The sequence below is a fragment of the Pan troglodytes genome, chromosome 13, assembly GCF_028858775.2.
Source record: "Pan troglodytes isolate AG18354 chromosome 13, NHGRI_mPanTro3-v2.0_pri, whole genome shotgun sequence".
Classification (NCBI taxonomy): domain Eukaryota; kingdom Metazoa; phylum Chordata; class Mammalia; order Primates; family Hominidae; genus Pan; species Pan troglodytes.
Window position 1 is genome coordinate 80,493,863 of NC_072411.2, and position 13,996 is coordinate 80,507,858.

The 13,996-nt window shown below is 37.8% G+C and overlaps 1 protein-coding gene across 5 annotated transcripts in view; it reads right to left on the reverse strand.

Annotated features, from left to right (window-relative positions):
- The window catches only part of FKBP7 (FKBP prolyl isomerase 7), a 16,857-nt gene continuing 2,861 nt past the window's right edge, over positions 1-13,996 (reverse strand). The window contains exons 2-5 of one of the 5 annotated variants that reach the window (XR_010150159.1): positions 13,708-13,859; positions 9,702-9,815; positions 6,001-6,134; positions 1-2,262 (exon numbers count right to left, since the gene is read on the reverse strand). Coding sequence is in view for 3 of the 5 variants with exons in the window: in XM_515942.9 (XP_515942.5) it covers positions 2,101-2,262; positions 6,001-6,134; positions 13,708-13,859 (448 nt within the window). In the remaining 2 variants the exon portion in view is untranslated. The remainder of the gene's footprint in view (positions 2,263-6,000; positions 6,135-9,701; positions 9,816-13,707; positions 13,860-13,996) is intronic. The other 4 variants (XR_010150160.1, XM_009443819.5, XM_515942.9 and 1 more) reach the window with 4 other exon arrangements.

Consider the following 13,996-nt stretch of genomic DNA (forward strand, 5'->3'; position numbering starts at 1 on the left):
TTGTATGTAGAATGATTATAAATTTATTTTTAATTATGTAAATACAAGTTTTAGAATGAATCATCTTCCTATTCATGTGGCATTATCTGTCATTTTTTAAAAACAAGTTTAAAAGCACTTTGTATGATAATGGGACAAAAAAATTAGAATTACAAAGTTTAGATTATAGGGTGACTTCTTAATATGGATACAGAAAATTGAGACAGGTTCCAAACCAAAATAAAGAATATTGAGTTACTTAGTTTACTTCAACGGAGCAGGTTTTTTTGAGGGAAGGCGATGAAAGAGTAAATGATTAAGCATGTGAAAAAGTATTAGAAAATTGAGCATAGAAATGAAGAAATATTGGGAGGAAGGAAAAGATAGTAAAGATTCTTGTTTTATAAGGTGTCAAATTATGTGCTAGCCATATGTATTATTTACTAATCTCATGGTTGTGTTACCCCTATGTATACTTTTGTTTGTTTTTGTATGTACTCATCTGAAAGCCCTCTATTTTTAAATAGAATTTTTCATAGTGTAAAGAAGTTAAAGGATGAACAATGGTTTGGAAAGAGCAAGTTTCAGAAGGTAGAAAAAACTTTACTTGTTTGGAACTCAATTATTTTGAACAGAGCTATTTACTGTCTGACCATACTTTCCTATATATGCAGTGTAGTAGTCCATTTTCACACTGCTATAAAGAACTGCCCCAGACTGGGTAATTTGTAAAGGAAAGAGGTTAAATTGACTCATGGTTCCCCATGGCTGGGGAGGCCTCAGGAAGCTTACAATCATGGTGGAAGGCGGGGAAGCAAGGACTTTCTTCACAAGGTGGCAGGTGGGAGAATGAATGCAAGAGGAACTACCAAACACTTATAAAACCATCAGATTGCATGAGAACAGCACGGGGAAAACCACCCCCATGATTCAGTTACCTCCACCTGGTCTCTCCATTGACATGTGGGGATTATGGAAATTATGGGGATTATAATTTCAAAATGAGATTTGGGTGTGGACACAAAGCCTGACCATACCATGCAGTATGCAAAATCTATGTTCCAATAGACATGTGCCCTTTCTTTGGTACCAACGTGATCTTCTACAGCATCTCTTACATACTATTCTCAAGTCATACGATATCATAACTTGACCATGACACAAAATTGCCATGGCACTGTATATCCTCCTTTGGCACATTTATCAAAATTTGACAGCATACCAATTTGTAATGATCATTCATCATTAGTGACAAGAATGATGGGAAATGAGGTGACATAAGGAAAGAGATAACTAGAGAAAGGGAACGAAAACTAAGAAATTTCATGGCATCAATTTAAAACTATCAAGACAAAAGCTTGGGGTGGCAAACATCTTATAAAGGTTTACAAGAGGGAAGAGGAGTTGCACATTTACAATAATGTCTGAAGGAATACAAAAGCCAGGCAGTACAGTCTTTATGCTTGCTATAAGAGGCAAAAAGTCTTTGGTTTGGTCAAATATCTTTAAACATTCCCCACTGGAAAATATTCAAGGCTAGAAGCTTACACCAAAAAGTTTAGAGACTGTGTTGCGTTCTTTGTGGAACAGAGATATACAACTATCTTCCTGCACATATACCAAAGGAAGACTCTTCAGTTCTAGGATTTTTATATCGTCTTCATAATGTTATAAAATGTATAAACAAATGAAATGCTAATTCCTGGGTCCTTACTGGATATTTTCAAAATATGAGGCACTTTAACTTTTAAACTATAAAAAAACTGGATATTAACATGCTGGTAAGGTTAAAGTTGGGAAAAGCTTGCAGTTTTTGACATACTATACATGTCCTCCTACATCCTGAAAGGGGAAAAAATGCCCACTGGGACCCAGAGGTCTGTTTCATGGTGCTACAATTCTTGTTTACAGAATAAAGCAGTAGGAAACACAATCATACCATTCCTACAAGTTAAGTTTGCGAAACAGCCTCACATTTATTATACCAAAATCAATGTATTGGGGAGATCAAAATATCTTCTCATAGGGGAAAAATAGAAAATACAACTTGGAGAAAAGTGACTTTGTTTTATACATAAAGTACAGTAAATAGCTAAAAAAAAAAGTAGAAATACAAATATGCTATAGTTCATCGTGTTGGTATACATTGTATTCTTTGGGAGAAATGAAGCCATCACCATCATGGTCATTCTTCTTAAAAATATCTTCTAAAACTGCATCCTGATATGACTTGTCACGTGGCTTCTCATCTTTTTCAAATTCCCTTTGCAAGTAGAGGTTTATCTGGAAGGCCAAAATAACATTCCTTTAATTAAAAGTTATCACAGTGAATTTCCAGTAACTTTGAGGAATAGTTATAATAATGAAACTCATGTGCAAGATTGTGTAAATGATACAACAGTATGAAAAGCTATTGGAGGTTTTATTTTTCTTATTCTTTGAAGCAATGTTTTGGAGAGAAACAGGTCTTCAAATTAGTTTTCCCTAAGATGATAGATGGTTAGTGGTACATACTCGAAGATTAATATTTAAACTGAATTTTGTTGAAACTAAATGCTTTCTAATAATCCATGCTGTTCCTATTATCAAAGGAAAATCACGCATGACTGCCATTAGTGAAAGAAACCCAATTGGCATTTCTATAATCTCTAAAACTAATGAATATGTTGTATAATCAATAAAACATAACCATGGGGTTTGAAATAAAATTTAGTATTTTAAGTTTTTCTATGCTTCTATAGCTCTCCTCCAAATCTACATAACTATAATAATCTCTTTAATAATGTCAAATAAAGAATCCTGAAGTATTCACTAATTATATAAAATTTCTATATGCAAACACACATTAAAAGTATTGTCCAATATAGTAGCCACTAGCCACATGTGACTAATGAGCACTTGAAACATGGCTAGATCAAAATGAGATATGTTACTATAAATATAAAATATATAACAGATTTTGAAGACTTCAAAAAGTTATCTCATTGATAATTTTACATCGATCTCATATTGAAATGGCAATATTATAGATATATTGAGTGAAGATATAACATTAAAATTAATTTCACCTGTATCTTTTTACTTTTTAAGATGTGACTATAAAAATTTTAAAATTATATGTGTAACAATTGTATTTCCTTTGGAAAGCACTAATCCTTATAATAACTAAAGAAAGCAATGCACAATCATCTGGAGGTAATGTTCAGTAAGGCTGGCATTATAGAGGCAAGAGTATTTTTGAAAGCTAGAGTTTGAGAGGTTTTTAGCAATACATATCCCAGGGTCAACCCATTGCAAGTTGACTTTATTTTAGAGCAATCAGTGGACCTTAATGAAGGATACATCAACTGTTCTCAAATGGGACTTTGGTCCTACATGAGGGAGACACATTTTTTTCTTCCAGCCAAAGCTTAGCAATCCTATGTAGGGGTAAACAATTTTTAATACCTTCAAATATTTCTCAGTTTCTAAGTAAGTCAAATTATTTTTACATAACCAATATTGCTGATGCTTAAACTTGACTCCTTTTCCAGTACACTACAGTACAGAGGTACAAAAAGACAGTGGGTAAGAACATGACCTTAATTTTGCTAGTAATGGGTTCCACACTATTTCCACTTTTTAATTTAATAAAATACTGTATTTCCCCCATCCTTCCCGTCTTTATTAATATTAAAGAAAGTTTTTCTTTTTCTTTTTTAAATGTTCCTTCCTGTACACTGATGAAATAGTTTACTTAATCTTTCTGACAATGAATAAAGTTTTTTGTTTGTTTGTTTTTGTTTTTGTTTTTTTAGTTTGTGTTTCTACTTCAGGCTTTGCCTTGGATTTGCTGTGTGGTCTTCTGCAAATTAACCTCTCTGAACCTCAGTTTTGTCATCTGTAAAAGGAGATAAGTAAGTATCTATATTGTAGGATTGATATGAGGATTAGAATAATGATTATGGCCATCAATAAAAGACAGCTATTGTTATTCAAGTTAGTGAAAATCACTCTCATCCATCTGGCAATAAAGCAGCTGATATCACATAGACATCTGGGGAAATTGTAGATAAGTAGATTACTATTTTGGATTTTCTCTATTTTTATTTTCCAGAAAAGAACTTAAGATCATCTAATGTCTTACTGAGGAGTATTCATACTGCAGAACGTGGCTCTTGGTGTGCCTGTGATAATGAGTGGTCTGTGTGCATAGGCTGAGCTCTTGGGTACTATGCGAATTCATCTGCAGCTGCTATTCACTCTAAAAAAGGGTGATAAGGAGTCAATAGAGAAGTGATAAGGAGTCAATAGAGAAGTACACTTTGGGAACCATTTGCCACCCCGGTAACTGCCCTTCTTCTTAAGAACAGGACATGTTCCCTTCTCCTTCTTCCACTGTTGGCCAACCAAGATGCTTGAAGGGAAAGTCATTACTAATATCCTGGTGTAAGAAGTTGAACTGGGTGGGGAAAGGATTGGAGAGGGAGATGAAAAAGAAACAGAGAAAAAGACTTATTTTTATTACTTGAAATCAACCTAGTTGGCTTTTACTACTTACTTATGTGGTAGAGTTACACATTTTTAAATGTCTCCTAACTAGTTAAGAGGGGAGACAGCTGGTTTACTAATTTTAAGCAAGAGTATCGTCAGTGGGACTAAGTAAGACATTAGAATTCAATAAATAGTATTAGACTTGAAACATTCATGATTTTCTCTGAAAGAAGCAGTCTAGGCCCAAAGTTAAAAATATAGTAGTGGGCCGGGCATGGTGGTTCACACCTGTAATCCCAGCACTTTGGGAGACTGAAGAAGGAGAATCACTTGAGGCCAGGAGTTCAAGACTAGCCTGGGCAATGTAGTGAGACTCCATCTCTAAAAAAAAAAAAAAAAAATTAGCTGGGTATGGTGGCATGCTGCGGGGATCGCTTGAGCCCAGGGGTTTAAGGGTGCAGTGAGCTATGATCACTTCACTGCACCCTGTCATGGGCAACAGAGAAAGACCCTGTCTCTAAGAAAAATTTAAAAAATTAAAATGTAAGAACAGTCATGAAGCCAGATTGCCCAGGTTTTGCCCCTTACTACTGTGTGATTTTTGGCTGATTAACCTGATTATTATTTTCCCCATCTAAAAGCGAAGATGATGACAATAGTGTCTGCCCCATAAACTATCATGAAGATTACATAAGTTCACATACTTATGTGCTTATAAATAGTACCTGGTACTAAAAGTATAAAATAAATGTTATCTATTATTATCTTTTTTTTTTTTTTGGAGACAAGGTCTCAGTCTATCTTCCAGGCTGGAGTGCAGTGGCACGATCACAGCTCACTGCAGCCCCAACCTCCTGTGCTCAAGCGATCCTCCTACCTCTCAGCCTCCTGAGTAGCTGGGACCACAGGTATGCACCACCATGCCTGGCTAATTTATTAAATCTTTTGTAGAGACAGGGGTCTCCCTGTGTTGCCCAGGCTGGTCTTGAACTCCTGGGCTCAAGCAATCCTCCCACCTCGGCCTCTCAAAGTGTTGAGATTATAGGCATGAGCCACATGCCCAGCCCAATTATCATTATTATTACAAGATCTTTATTACAAGGCTGAGATACAGAAGCTAGCTGGCTGAACTTCTGGCTCCTGTTTACTAACTTTCTAGCCCACGCAATTCAGACCCTTGCTAGCTCTTTTCATCATCCTATGAGGCGTGAATTATTTGCCCTGTTGCAAATTCTTACAGTGCTGTCTGAAAAAGAGATATGCTAGTGTAATCTAGAAACTGGAAGAGCACTGTAGAGACAAATAATTCGGGATTTTAATGACTCTCTTGCAGGGAGAAAGGCAATTGAACAGGATGACTCACAAGGTTTATACTGAAAAAGCTTAGAGCTTTTTCTAAGCGCTTAGATTATTTTTTAGTGACCAGCTCTATAAAAGCAGTGATCAGAGCCCATGCTAGCTAGACCTAAAAAGTAATAGTTGTAACACAGATGTATTTAAACTGTGATAAAAAAATTAGACTATACACATGAAATTGGTTTGAATTACCTCGGCTTTAGAGAGCTGCCTGTCATTGTCCGTGTCTATTTGTTTAAATGTCTCAATGCTCCGTGGTCCTTTGGTCACAGCATAAAGTTCAATCTCAAAAATCAATGTAGCATCCGGTGGAATCTTGCCTTCTGCTAAGGGTATAAATTTTAACAGTTTAACTTATGTAAAGATATAGTTCAAATATCTATTCATGAACTGCCATAACCATATTATATTATTTCATGTTGATAAGAATTGCTATCTGAATACTCACAATTTTTAATTTTTTCTCATCTTTTATAACTTTTTTCGGCTTTTCAATAGTTTTCTTTTTTGTTTTTTTTTCTCTTTTTTTTATAAATACTTTTTTAGGAATATTTTTTCCATATGTTTCCAAACCAAGTCAATTCAAAGGACCTATGGGACCACTATTTCTTGATTAATTTAAGTAAAAATCATAAACTTTTTATTAATACATGGATATGACCCTCCATATCTGTGGGTTCTGCATCTGTGGATTCAACCAGTCTCGGCTTGAAAATATTCATACAAAAAAAGGATAGTTGTGTCTGTAATAAACATGTACAGACTTTTGTCTTGTCATTATTCCCTAACCAATACAATATAACAATCTTTTACATAACATTTACATTGTATTAGATATTATAAGTAATCTAGAGATAATTTAAAGTACACCGGAAGATGTCCAGAGGTTATGTGCAAATGTGATGCTGTTTTGTATCAGGGGCTTGAGCTTCTGTGGATTTTGGAATCCATGAGAAGGTCTTGGAACCAATCTCTAACAGGTACTGAGAGACAACTGTACTCTCCTATCATCAATACAGAAGAGAGGTGGCACAGAGAAGAAATGCATGGGCAGAAAAATTGCAAAGCATAGATGAGTAATCTTTTAGAAAGTGATTTTGTGTAGTTATTTGGAAGCATAAATAAAACATAAGTATTAATATATTTGTCTTTCAAATTTTTTATAGACATTAAAAAATAAGTGCAATGATAGAAAAATCCAGTAACAGGCTGGGCACAGTGGCTCACACGTGTAATTCTAGCACTCTGGGAGACCGAGACAGGAGGATCACTTGAGCCCAGGAGTTTGAGACCAAACTGGGCAACATAGTGAGACCCTGTCTCTATTAAAAAAAAAAAGAATTAAAATAAAAATTCAGTAACAATTTTACAAAGAAATTGTATACATTTTTAAGCAATAAGTTGAATACCTCTTTTTATTTTTATTTATTTTTTTTGAGACGGCGTCTCACTCTGTTTCCCAGGCTGGAGTGCAGTGGTGCAATCTCCGCTTACTGCAGCCTCTGCCTCTTGGGTTCAAGCCATTCTCCTACCTCAGCCTCCTGAGTATCTGGGATTACAGGTGCACACCAGGCATTGCATTATTAGTAGAGATGGGGTTTCACTATGTTGGCCAGGCTAGTCTTGAACTCCTGACCTCAGGTGATCCGCTTGCCTTGGCCTCCCTAAGTGCTAGGATTACAGATGTGAGCCACTGTGCCTGACCAGAATTGCTCTCTTTAATTAAGTTAACCTATTAGCTGATGTCACAGATTTTTTTTTTTTTTTTTTTAGACAAGAATCTTCCTCTGTCACCCAGGCTGGAGTGCAATGGCACGATCTCAGCTCACTGTAACCTCTGCCTCCCAGGTTCAAGCAATTCTCCTGCCTCAGCCTCCCGAGCAGCTGGGATTACAGGTGCCTGCCACCAATCCTGGCTAATTTTTTATACTTTATTAATAGAGATGGGGGTTTCACCATGTTGGCCAGGCTGGTCTCAAACTCCTGACCTCAAAGGATCCACCCACCTTGGCCTCCCAAAGTGCTGGGATTACAGGCGTGAGTCATCGTGCCAGGCCATGATGTCACAGGTGATTTTAATAAGTGATGGGCTATTTCAGATAAATATATCATAAAAGTGACCTGCAAAAATGACTTGCTAAGGGGCAGCGGGTAGCTTGTGTCATCAGTATATTGCCAGTGTCCTACACAGTGCCTAATCTACTACAGGCAGTCCAATATTTGCCGAATGAATGACCCATATCATTTATTTTTAAAATGTTTGTCCTTGGAAGGAAACAGCAATTTCTTTAATAAAAAAGTGAAGCATTCTAGCTAAAGTCTTTATATAGTCTGAAGAGAAAAGAGTTTGTGAGTTATAGCCAAAAGGAGTAGCAGATTAGCAGTTTTCAAAGAGAAAACATAGAAAGATCTACCCATGCATCATATGACTAACATAAAAGTCCTAACCTAATGCACCACATATTACCTGACTTTAGAGTAGAAGAGCTAGAGATTGAGTCAATGATTGTTTTATAAAACCCATTCCTATTTTTTCCAGTTATCTCCTTATGACAGAAAAACAATTACTCCTGACAATAATTCAAGGCAAACTCAAAACACAAATTCAAATTTCTTTTCTTTTTTTTTTTTTTTTTTTTTTGAGACGGAGTCTCGCTCTGTCGCCCAGGCTGGAGTGCAGTGGCGCGATCTCGGCTCACTGCAAGCTCCGCCTCCCGGGTTCACGCCATTCTCCTGCCTCAGCCTCCCGAGTAGCTGGGACTACAGGCGCCCGCTACCACGCCCGGCTAATTTTTTGTATTTTTAGTAGAGACGGGGTTTCACCGTGTTAGCCAGGATGGTCTCGATCTCCTGACCTCGTGATCCGCCCGCCTCGGCCTCCCAAAGTGCTGGGATTACAGGCGTGAGCCACCGCGCCCGGCCTTCTTTTCTTTTCTTTTCTTTTTTTTTTGAGACAGAATCTGTTCTGTTGCCCAGGCTGTAGTGCAGTGTCGCGATCTTGGCTCACTGCAACCTCCACCTCCCGAGTTCAAGTGATTCTTGTGTTTCAGCCTCCCAAGTAGCTGGGATTACAGGCACAAGCCACCACACCCAGCTATTTTTTGTATTTTTAGTAGATACGGGGTTTCACTATGTTGGCCAAGCTGGTCTTGAACTCCTAGCCTCAGGTGATCCACCCACCTCGGCCTCCCAAAGTGCTAGGATTACAGCTATACGCCACTGTGCCCAGCCCAAAACTTGAATTTCTTAAGAAAAAATATTGTAGGTACATATGCAGTTTTTGAACAATTTTGCTATAAACATAGAAAATATTGGCCAGGCGTAGTGGCTTATACCACTTTTTTTTTTTAGACAAGAATCTTCCTCTGTCACCCAGGTTAGAGTGCAATGGCACGATCTCGGCTCACTGTAACCTCTGCCTCCCAGGTTCAAGCAATTCTTATTTGGCTTATACCACTGTGCCTGGCCAGGAGTGCGAGATCAGCCTGGCTGGCCAGGAGTTCGAGACCAGCCTGGCCAACATGGCGAAACCCCATCTCTACTAAAAATACAAAAATTAGCCAGGCATGGTGGCGTGTGCCTGTAATCCCAGCTCCTCGGAGGCTGAGGCAGGAGAATAGCTTGAACCCGGGAGGCGGAAGCTGCAGTGAGCCAAGATCAATCACACCACTGCGCTCCAATCTGGGTGACAGAGTAAGACTTCATCTCAAAACAAACAAACAAAAAAAAAAAAAAAAGGATATATTGCCAATTACCTCTTTTTCTTGTTTTTTCTTTTTTTTAAAAAAAACTAAAGTATAAAAACGAGGAAAATATGCATTTGCTACGGAATTACTTATAGTTAGAGAAGCAGATCAAAGAAGTAGGAATTAAGGTAAAGAATATATACATACCGCATGTATTGTTATTTAAGCGCTAACAAGTCACATGCATTTCAAGACATGCAGGGTTGTTCTGTGACATGAGACAAGGATATTTTGCAGAAGAAAGACTTCTTCAAGTACTACCTAAAATAAAGTTATAGCTAATGTTACGTCTTAATAACAACTTACTTTTAAATGCTTATTTAATCAAGAGGTTGTTTGTTAAACAGTTACTTAAGGTCTACACTGCAACTTTTAAAATAATGTAATCCAAGGTATTGGATTACAATGCCTAATGTAACGCAGGCAAGGTCAGTATTAACTATGGTCCAATTAACACTTTTTTTGGGCCTCAGTTTCCTTACTCTGTGAGTAGTGAGATTAATCACTTTAATGTTTGTTAGAGATACCTCCAATTGAATATGAACTTGTTTCACGTCAAACTTCTATATCTCTGCAGCAAGTTTCTGATTTATTAAGAGCTTAGGCAGCCTGGGTAGTCATTCATATCTAAGCATAAATTAGTTTATGAAAAAGATAAGCTAAGTGGTCCTTTGCCTGATGGCGGTGAACCCTGGATGAGCACCTGATGATGACAGATGTGTGTGCTCTAGGCAGATAGGAGAGTGGGTGCACTAGTGGTAGGCAGAATGTGGAGGCATCTGAAGACACAACGCAAGACAGAAAGGAAAACTTTGAAAATGAGAAAGAGACTGAAAGGCAAACTCTGCCTCCAACATTTTGCCTAGAAGTGGCCTCAACTTTTGACAACATTTTTAGCACAAGTATTGCATTTGACTTAATTTATTTTCAATTTTCCTTCTCTTTCTCCTAGGTTCCTATACAAATAAAAACAGGGTATATGAATTATGGTACCATGGGAGCTGTTCTGATGGGATCAAATTATTGGCAAAAAGCATTAAAAATAAAGCTGAAGTTATCTGGAAATTGTCTCTTTAGGAGTTTTAAGCCTGACTGGGTCTGACTCAAAGCACTGACACCCCCCCACCACCCGCCAATCCAGTGTGGGGCACTGATGCCCCGATTTTGCTGGAAAGAACTCTTAATGACTAAGACAACTGCCTCAAAGAAGGCATGCCACTTCCATGAAATATTTGGGAGCAATGCCAATATCTCATTGTGGAAAATTAATCTTTACTATTTCAAACCGGTGGAGTCAGCAGTGGCTCTAAATAGGGTAAGGAGGCAAAGATTCTTTCTGTATAGCCTTCAAGCAGCAACACGGAGCAAGAACCTAACTAAGGATGCAAGGTACAGCCTATCAGGCTGCCCATCCTCCTGCCTGCTTTAAAAATTTTCTTCTCTGTTCTGCTACATGCAATTTTTGTAATTTAAAATTTTAATTTTGGAAAAATTAATACATGCCCTATAAAACTTTCAAATGGTACAAAATGTTAGAGTGAAAAGAAATCTCATCCTTGACCCTGAGGCCTCCTTCCCAGGAACACTTAATGTCATCAGATGACTGCATATTCTTCCAGATGTATTCTGCGTAGATACATGCGTATGTGAAACTCCTCCTCTGAAACGAAAGCTCATAGAGGATTGGGAGTAGTGTCTACTTTGGTCACTGCTTTATGCCCAGTGCCTAGAACAAAGCCTGGCACTGATGCTCAATATATATCCCAAAAGTGGAATATAGTCTTGTCCACTTTTTTTTTTGAGCCAGGGTCTTGCTGTGTTGCCCAGATTGGAGTGCAGTGGCACAATCACAGCTCACCGCAGCCTCGACCTCCCAGGCTCAAGGGATCCTCCCATCTCAGCCCCCTGAGTAGTTGGGACCACAGGCGGATACTGCCACGCCTGGCTAACTTTTTAATTTTCTGTAGAGATTGAGTCTCCCTACATTGCCCAGGCTGCTTTCAGACTCCTGGGCTCAAGTGATCCTCCCACCTTAGCCTCTCAAAGTGCTGGGATTATAGGCATGAAGCCACCATGCCTGGCCTCCACTTTATTTTTAACATATTAATAAGTATAGCTCTACTTCATTCTTTTTACTGGTTACACAGTAATTCATTGTATAGATATACTATAATTTATTTAACTAATTTCCTATTGATGGATAGGCAGGTGGTTTCCAACCTTTTGCCACCCTCCCACCCAAAAATGCCTGCAGTGAATGTTCTTTTACATATACCTTTGTGCACATTCCTGGAAATGGAACTATTGGATAAGAAGGCACGTGCATTTTCACTTTTTTTTTTGAGATGGAGTCTCGCTCTGTTGCCCAGGCTGGAGTGCAGTGGCACAATCTCGGCTCACTGCAACCTCTGCCTCCCAGGTTCGAGCGATTCTCCTGCCTCAGCCTCCCAAGTAGCTGGGATTACAGGCACACTCTACCACACCCAGCTAATTTTTGTATTTTTAGTGGAGACGGGGTTTCACCATATTGGCCAGACTGGTCTCAAACTCCTGACCTGAAGTGATCTGCCCACCTCAGCCTCCCAAAGTGCTGGAATTACAGGCATGAGCCACCACACCCGGGCCTGCATTTTCACTTTTGATAACAATTGATAGAGAAGTTGAATGATTTCCATTCCCAGCAATAATGCTGGTTTTTCCATGCTTTTGCCAAGTTGTTTTGTCTTTGCTAATCTGATGAGTGAAATATGATGTCTCATTTTTAATTTCTCTTTAATTATGAATAAAATTAAGTATTCTCATAGACTTAAAGGCCATTTGTAGTTTTTTGTTAGTGGGTGCTTATTTATGAATTTGGCCCATTTCTAGGGATATGTCATTTTCATTATTGGTTAGCAAGTCTTCATACATGTTACAAACATTTTTCCCGCTTATTTGCTTTACCTAGGTTTTGAGATCTTTTTGCTCTAGGGTTTTTAAAATGACAAGATATTGAAAGAATAAGATCATTTCTTGCACATTTGAAGGCTTGTCCTGTATTGGGGTAATAATGACTGACAGCCTATTATATCTCAGCTGTTCCTTTTACAATGTGCCCGTCCTGTCCTTTTACTCTAAACCCACATGTTCCAGTTTCTGAGTTTTATGAATTTAACTTTGGTACTGCTTACCAAAGATCTGTGTTATAAATATTTATGTAATAATAACATATGCTGAAGACAAATAAAAATGCTTAAGGTAGAGCTTATAGAATATATATAATCATCATGAGTGTTGCCACAATGTAGAAGAAAGAACTCTGGCCAGAGATCTATATTCAAACAATGTCATATTATCCTTATAAGCAAAAAGAGGGGACTGGACTGAACTAGATAAGAGTTTAAGGTCATTGGGCTTTACTGTTCTCTTTATTTCATCTATCATTTTTTATTTCACTTTTTTGTTTTTAATTGTGGTAAAATACACATAACATAAAATTTACCATCATAACAGTTTTCAAGTGTGTTGTTCAGTAAAGTATGCTTACACTACCATGCAACCAATCTCCAGAACTCTTCATCTGGCAAAACTGAAACTCTATACCCATTGGTCAACAATTCCCCTTTTCCCTCTCACTTCAGCCTCTGGCAATCACCCTTCTACTTTGTCTCTTAATTTGACTACTCCAGGTACCTCACATAAATGGAATTATACCGTATTTGTCTTTTTGTGACTGGTTTATTTCATTTAGCATAATGTCCTCAAGGCTGATACATGTTGGTGCATGTCTCAGAATTTTCTTCCTTTTTAAGGCTGAATAATATTCCATTTCATTTTTTTTTTTTTTGTAGAGCAGGGTCTTGCTGTTGCTCAGGCTGGTCCTGGCCTCAAGTGATCCTACCACCTTGGCCTCCCAAAGTGTTGGGATTACAGGCATGAGCCACTGTGCCTGGCTTCCATATATGCATGTATTCATTTTGTTTAGCCATTTCTCTATGTATGGACATGTGGCTTGCTTCCATCTCTTGTCTATTGTACATGGCTGCTATGAGCATGGCTGTACAAATATTTCTTTGAGACTGTGCTTTCAATTCTTTCAGACCTATATACCCAGAAATCTATTAATCATTTTTTAAATATAACTAAAACAAGAAATTAAAATTAAACATCTTACCATAGCCTTCCTTTCCGTATGCAAATGAAGGGGGTATAACTACTTTTCGCTTTTCTCCAGGGCACATATCTGTCATAGCAATGTCTAGGCCTTTTATGACTTGCCCAACACCAAGAACAAACCATTTGGGGTGGCCTTCATTTTGTGTCCGGCTATAACAAAAAACAATACTTAAGTAAACTGATTTCAAGAAATCAAACTTGAAAATACAGCTGGGCATTTAAAATTGGAGTCCTCTCTAACCATCATTCCCATATAATCACTCTTTCTAAAACCCTTAATGGGGTGT